Here is a 7,944-nt window from a genome sequence, read left to right on the forward strand (position 1 = left end):
ATCTTTGTATTTTCGTCCTCAACCCTATTTAGGGGGACGTGAAGGAAAAGAGAGGCAAGTATTGAGAAAATTATATTTTACAGGTCTGATTCTCTCTCAGAGGTCAAGGTCGGATTCTCCCTTTGAGGTCCAAGGTTGAGCTTCCTCCAAAGCTCCTTCATTCTAATTGAGTTCCACCATTACTCGTTCAAGAAACAAGGGTTCTCTTCCAACGTCAAGATCATCCATGGAAGGAAGAGAGGAAAGAAGGGTGACTCGATCCATGGCAAGGGAAGAACCTAACACAAAATAAGATAGAGTAAGAGGTGAATGATTAAGTATCACTCTTGGTTTACTTTTCCATGGTTAATTTCCTATTAGAGCTACAGAAAGCTCATTTTTCCTAAAAGTTAACAGGAATCAAGAGGAATCAAGGGAAAAACATTTCTCTCTAAAAACTCGCAAAGATTGAAAGAATGTAGATGTTTAAGTCAAACAAAAACCATTTTGCTAGTTGTTTGTTTCCTATAAGTTTGTATTGGCACAAACACATCTAAAATCTTATCTAAAAAATTATCCAAATCCATAATTGAGAGAGTTGAACATATCTCACATTGTCTAAAAAGGGTTTCGAATCTGAATTCAACTGATTAATAATACATTTGCCCAACTTTGCTCAATTTGGTTAGCGAATAATCGATCATCCAGTACTGCCGTGTCATTATTAATGATATCAATAACTATGAAATAAAATGCTATTCGGTTTCCAAAGTAATTTATTTTGTTTGGTTCATCCATGTGGATAGAAAAATGTATGTATTAAAATATTATTTAAATAACAGTGAAACCTAAGAACGTTTGTGTCGCCGTAGAAAAATGACAAAAAATTAATTTTCCTTTAACCAATCTTCTCATTGGTAATTTTTCTTGTTTGAAGTAATTCCCATCGACTGTTAGTTTTCATTACAGACAACAAGAAAATTGGCATCAATGTGTATATTTACACTAGAAATAAATTAAAAAGTTTATTAAATAATTAAAATATAATTAATTTTTTTCTTATGGTTTCTTATTGGAAAAAACTATAAATTAATTTTATTATCCTACTTTAACATTTTTTTTAAAGGTAAAAAGAAACAAGAGGAATAAAGCTAAAATTTTTCCATCTCAAAAAACTAGCACAAAACATTGACAAATTTTAGTCAAATGAATATTTTTTCTACTTATTTTGTTTTATAATTTTCTATTAAGACAAAATTGTCTAAATATGATCTAAATATAATGCCAACCTGCCATACCTCACATTTTTCCAATGGGACTTCGAATCTGAATCCCACTAATTGAAAATAGATAGGTCCAACTAATCTTTTTTCCAATAAAATATGCTCTTTAGGGCTGCCAACAATTCCCTACCCCTATATATCTCTGATTTTTCCTTTGATATTGAAGCACTATGAATGATATAATAGTGTCTTTTTCAGGAAATGTTGGAAATATATCTATAGTAGAAATATGTTTTTAAAGATGCATCATGTTTCCCCAAATCACTTTTCTTTTATCCCATATGTAACCCTCGTTTATTTATGTATCATTCAGCAGTTATATATATTTTACACTGATTTTACTGGGCAACTCGTTGAAAGCCTCCTCTTCATGAAACCAGTACTTGTTTTAAACCAAAGTCAATCTCACTACGATATGGGCTGCAGTGAATTTTAAACACCGGGGCTGCGCCGCCGCCGCCGCTGCATATCGCGGACGAGACGTCTCTATAAAATATTAAAGAGCAAAAAAATCAGGGAAGGGAGATGAATAAAACTGTTTTCTTCCAAATCCATCAGTTCGAAATAACAGTCAAATTAGGCGTACTAAAAGAGAATTTCCTCGCGGTCACCCTTCGTCCCAATTCTACACGGTCCTTGGGTTCATTGGCTTGTTAAAATATTTATAGAGAAGATACCAAAACATGACGCTATGGGACTGGATATTCCTGGTCGTCCCTGAGACGCCATTAATTTTCCAAGAGATAATTCTGCAGAATATTGATTCTCTAGGGAGGTTTAACCGTTTAAATTTCTTGTGGGGAGGTCAGACAAAGTAGCTCCGCGACAAACATCACCATCCAATATAGACTGCAGGAGGATGAAAATTGAATCTCCATTTTTCAAACTGATTCGATTCAGACTATTTTGATGGCATTTCTCGTGATAAAAACAGTCCCTGGATTCTACACTTGGACTGAACCAAATTCAAGAGTCTCGTCTGGCCTGTAACATATAAATTCGAATTCCCATTGCCACTTCAGTGATAAGCGAAGGGCATTCAGAGAGGTGATTGAGAATGGCTTCGCTTCTCTTTCAGGTAGGCTTGGGGATCATCGCCCTTGTTTTAGTGAACATGTTACTGGTTTCGAAACGAAGAAACCGAGGGAAGAACGGTGCGCTGGAGTTGCCGGAAGCGGCCGGGCGGTGGCCGATCATTGGGCACCTGCTTGCGCTGGGCGGGAAGCAACCCCTCATGCGAACACTCGGAGCACTCGCCGACAAGTATGGGGCGGCATTCGTGTTATGGGTCGGCGTTCATCGCACTTTGGTGGTGAGCAGCGCCGAGCTCGCTCGCGAATGCTTTACCACCCACGACAAAATTCTCGCTTCGAGACCGAGATCCACCGCGGGGAAGCACCTCGGCTCCGACTACGCCTTGTTCGCCTTCTCTTCTTACGGACCATACTGGCGAGAGGTCCGCAAGGTCGTCGTCTCCAATCTTCTCTCAGCTCAGCAGGTGGATCTCCTCAAGCACGTCCGTTCCACAGAGATCGACTTCTGCATTAAGGAATTGCATAAGCTCTGGCTCAAAAACGGTAAAGCTCCAGTTGCGGTCGAGATGAAGCAGTATTTCAAGGACCTGGCACTGAACAACGTCGCTAGAGCAATTTGCGGGAAGAGATATTTCGGATCGGATGTTGTTGAAGACGGAAAAGATGCTCAGAAATTCCACAAAGCGATCAGCGGGCTCTTTTACCTTGGTGGGATCTTTGTACTTTCCGATGCCGTCCCTTCCCTGGAAAGGCTGGATATAGGTGGACATGTTGCTGCTATGAAGAAAAACATTAAGGAGTTGGACTCCATTATTTCCGTTTGGTTGGAGGAGCATCGGCAGAGGAGACTCTCCGGAGAGAAGACGGCAAATCCAGACTTCATAGACGTGCTGCTATCTGTCATCGAGACAACCAAGATCCCCGATTACGATCCAGAGATTATGATGAAAACGACTTCCTGGGTAAGTTAACATGTATCTCTGTGTTGAACTAATTAACACCGCTTGAATCACACAACACATCTATCTGGTTCAACTCTGTTTGCTTATTATAAACATACTGGCATGCAGGCTCTCATCCTCGCCGGTAGTGATACAACTTTCATAACCCTAACATGGGCGCTTTCCCTGTTAATGAACAACCGCCATGTGTTGAAGAAAGCCCAAGAGGAGTTGGACAGCATAGTGGGCAAAGACCGAAACGTGGACGGTTCAGACATCAAGAACCTGCCCTACCTCCAAGCCATTGTCAAAGAGATCTTACGGCTGTATCCAGCAGCCCCACTGTCGGTCCCCCATCAAGCCATAGAGGACTGCATCATCGGTGGATACCACGTCCCGGCCGGCACTCGCATACTGACCAATCTGTGGAAAATACAAAGAGACCCTCGTCACTGGCCGGAGCCCGACGAGTTTCGACCGGATAGGTTCCTCACCACCCACAAAGACGTGGACATGAAGGGCAAACATTTCGAGCTCATTCCTTTTGGGTCTGGACGTCGGATGTGCCCAGGGGCATCGTTCGCACTCGAGGTGATTCACCTGACCGTCGCTCGACTCTTGCATGGGTTCGATATGGAGACGCCCGACGGAGCGCTGGTGGATATGAGTGAGGATTTGGGCATTTCACTGCCGAAAGCAACTCCTGTTGAAGTCCTGGTCGCCCCACGACTACCTTCAAATCTCTATCTTTGATGAACGGGGGAAGCATTGACCAGCAAGAAGGAAATTGAATAAGCAAATTCTAGTTTGTAAAATGAACAATTCGTGAACTAATTAGTTTAAGACTGTCCATCAGGCAAGTCATGATCCTTATGCGGATATGTTGTGAAATTATATTATAGGGAATTTTATTAATTCCATTTTAAATAAAATTTTATAAAAATAACCAACTTACAAAATTAATTTTAAGAACACCTAATTTGACCGATCAATTGCCTATGTGTAAATTCTAATATCACACATAAGCGTTGACCATGTTTCGTTATATCATCATGCCACACCGTCACCTAAAGAAATTTCTGCAATGTCATCAAATTACCACATCAGTGTTCACATCAACATGCCACATCAGCGACACACCATGTCAACACTTGTACACATAAATAAGATTTTAAAAACTAAAATATTTTTTTTATAATTTTTAAAAAATAAAATATCTTTAAATGATAATGAAATGTTTTAAATAGATTAGAATTTGATTTTTAATTAATTAATATATAAAATTTTGTATTTTTATTACAATAAATAGAAGGTAATAAAACATGTCCAACAAATAATATATTTGAAAACTAAAATATTTTTTAAAAATATATTGTTTAAATTAAAAAATATCTTATATCGATAATAAAAGGTGTTAAATATATTAGAATTTTTTTTAAAATAATTAATATATAAATTTTATATTTTTTTATAATATATAGAAGGTAATGAAAAGTGTACCAACAAATAAGATTTTTAAAACCTAAAATTATTTTTTACTAAATATTTCTTAAATTACAAAAGAACTTAAATCAATAATAAAAGAAAAATTGGAGAAAAAAAGTGTACTAAAGTGGCACGCCACTAACGTAGCAGCCTACATGGCATTGATGTGGCAATTGATGGCATGTCAAGTGATGTGTGTTAGGCTTTATGGCCATGGATCGTGTCACCTGGCAATCTCCTCTGGCTTCCAGATTAGATGACGAGGAAGGGAAGGATTTCGGATGCTTGGAACGACCTATGCATGAGAAACTTGAGCTTTTGAAAGCGCTCCACCCTTAGGCCTCGTGAGAGAGAGTACGTGATCTTGTTTAGACTAATTTTGAGTAATGCTTAATCTTGTTTAGGGAAAGACGCAGAAGGCCTAAGCAAGGGCCATAAAGTTCAACCAAATTACAAGAAAACCACTAATGAATTAAAAGTGAAAATTACACAATCTATCCTCTTCTTCGACTAACCACTCTCGATGCTATGGAGTCCATAACATCCCCCCCCCCCCCCCCCCCCCCCCCCCCCCCCTAAAGAAAGAGCTTGTCCTCAAACTCAAAAGTGGGATATAGGGTCTGGAAGGACGCAAGGGAATCCCAAGAGGCTTCGACCAAGTCTTCATCATGAGTCCTAAGCATGGTAGGCTTGAAGTACCTCCGCTGGAGTAGGAATAGACCAGCCATCTTGTAGAGGTGGCAATGGTGTATGCAGCAGTGGAGAGTCGCCCTTGAATGGCTTGAGTAGGGAGACGTGGAACACGTCATGGAGCTTGGCATCCGGTGGGAGCTACAAGCGATAAGCCACATTGCCGATACGGTGTAGCACCTGGAAGGGACCATAAAATTTGGGAGAAATTTTACGGCGTTTGGTGGCTGCAAGTGAAAGTTGTCGGTACGGTTGGAGTTTCAACCAGACATAATATCCCGGAGCAAAGAAAAGGGGACGATGGCCCTTGTCATATGTGTGCTTCATAGTAGCCTATGACCGCTGCAAACGAGTTCTGACCTCGGCAAGCATTTTATCCCTTTCCTCTAACGCCAATTCCAGCGCCGCGACTCGAGAGGACCCAAGTTCATAGGGTAATAGACGCGGGGGATCTCTGCCAAAGACTACCCGGAAGGGAGTGGTACCCAGGGCGGTGTGGTATGATGTGTTATAGCAGTACTCGGCCCAAACCAACCATCTGACCCAATGCCGGGAAGAGTCACCAACAAAGCACCTCAAATACATTTCCAGAGTACGATTGACCACCTCGGTTTTCCCACCTATCTGAGGGTGGTAGGCTGAAGAGAAGGCTAACTTGGTGTCGTGTAACTTGAAGAGTTCACTCCAGAATGTACTGGTGAAGACGACATCGCGGTCGCTGGTGATGGACTCTGGTAGGCCGTGAAGGCGGACAATGTGATCCATGAAAAGTTGAGCGACTTGGGTCGCTGTATAGGGATGGGCGAGAGCCATAAAGTGCGCATATTTCAAGAACCGATCCACCACGACGAGAATAATGGATTTGCCCGAAGAAGGGGGAAGCCCATCGATAAAATCCACGGAGAGATCTGCCCATACTTGTGAGGGAAGCTGAAGTGGTTGGAGCTGGCCGGCGGGCTGTAAGGATTCTGCTTTGTTTCGTTGACAGACCTGGCATGCGGCGACATACTCAGCTATCATCCGTTTCATACCCCTCCAATAAAAATCATGAGTAAGACGGAAGTACGTTTTCTGCAGACCTCATGTGTACTGTCGTGAATTGAGGAAATAATGTTGGGAATAAGTGCAGTGGTCGGATGAAGATAGATGTGACTCTTATAGAGGATGAGGCAGTTCTGAATTGCCCAATGGCTGTCCATGGAATGGTGGTCTATTTTATCATAAACTCAAGTAGCTCTAGGTGGTGCTTAATATCCTGGCGGATGGAGTCGAGCAAAAGGGACCGTGGTTGGCTAATGACGTGAAGGTGGGAGTCCCCCACTTCCTTGTGGGATAATGCATCTGCCCCCCTATTGAGATGGCTGGGTTTGTACTCCACTTGAAAATCAAACCTCATTAACTTGCTTAACCAATGTTGTTGCAGCGACGTAGTGAGTCGTTGTTCCAATAAGTACTTCAGACTGCAGTGGTCTGTCCAGATCACAAATGGCCTACCCCATAGATAAGGTCGTCAATGCTGAATAGCTTTGGCTAAGCCGATGAGTTCCCGTTAGTATGTTGCTAACTTGTGGTGGTGTGGAGCAAGATGGCGGCTGAAATACGCGATGGGGTATCCCTATTGCTATAAGACGGCACCAATGCCTCCCCCTGAAGCATCGCATTCAATAACAAAAGCCTCAACAAAGTTGGGTAGCTGTAGAACTGGGGCTGATGCTAAGGCCTGTTTCAACTGCTAGAAGGAGGACGCGGCAAGAGCAGATCACTGGAAGGCATTACGCTTGAGTAAGTTGTTCAGCATAGCAGCAATCTGACCATTCTCGAGAATAAATTTCCGGTAATAACTTGCAAGGCCTAAAAATCCTTTTAAGGCCATCAACGATTGCGGAGCGGGCCAGTCAATAACTGCATGTATCTTGCTGAAGTCGGGCTTGACACCGGAGGCAAAGATAACATGCCCCAAATAAGCAACTTTTGAAGTACTGAGGTCACATTTGGACCGGTTGAGAAGCAGGTGGTGGGCACGGAGGAGTGTGAATACCTGTCTCAATTGTTGCAGGTGGTCTTCCCAAGTTTTGCTATAAACCAAGATATCATCAAAGAAGATGAGTACAAATTTACGTAAGAAGTGGCGAAATACCTCATTCATGAGCGCTTGAAATGTGGAAGGGGCGTTGAAAAGCCCAAATGGCATCACCAAGAACTTGAAATGACCGTGGGTGTGGAATGCTGTTTTCTCCATGTCATCAGAATGGACCCGAATCTGATGGTACCCAGATTTCAGGTCAAGCTTGGTAAATAGTTGTGTTCCATGTAACTCATCCAATAATTCATCCACCAAAGGAATAGGGAATTTATCCTTGACTATGTGAGCGTTGAGCTCGCAGTAATCCACACAAAATTGCCAAGAATTGTCATTTTTTTTCACCAACAAAACCGGGGAAGAAAAGGGTGAATGGCTGAGCTGAATGATACCATGAGCTAACATCTATTGACATTGCCGTTCGATCTCATCTTTCTGCACATGTGGATAAC

General features: G+C 41.9%; 1 protein-coding gene across 1 annotated transcript; it reads left to right on the top strand.

The window, feature by feature from the left end:
* The first annotated feature begins 2,319 nt into the window (after positions 1–2,319).
* LOC137952595 (cytochrome P450 CYP82D47-like) lies at positions 2,320–3,990 on the top strand. The gene is made up of 2 exons (XM_068799672.1): positions 2,320–3,258; positions 3,367–3,990. Exons 1-2 carry the CDS (start codon positions 2,320–2,322, stop codon positions 3,988–3,990), a joined length of 1,563 nt encoding a protein of 520 aa, XP_068655773.1.
* The last annotated feature ends 3,954 nt before the right edge of the window (positions 3,991–7,944 follow it).

The sequence above is a fragment of the Aristolochia californica genome, unplaced genomic scaffold (genome assembly GCF_029961685.1).
Source record: "Aristolochia californica isolate CCGP_79_NKW_82.1479 unplaced genomic scaffold, dmAriCali1.0.hap1 SCAF_16, whole genome shotgun sequence".
NCBI lineage: Eukaryota > Viridiplantae > Streptophyta > Magnoliopsida > Piperales > Aristolochiaceae > Aristolochia > Aristolochia californica.

Excerpts from the sequence above, each read along its gene's own strand:
- LOC137952595 (XM_068799672.1), top strand. The coding sequence starts at position 2,320 with ATGGCTTCGCTTCTCTTTCAGGTAGGCTTGGGGATCATCGCCCTTGTT. Across the intron at positions 3,259-3,366 it reads TGATGAAAACGACTTCCTGG|GCTCTCATCCTCGCCGGTAG; the intron begins GTAAGTTAACAT and ends ACTGGCATGCAG.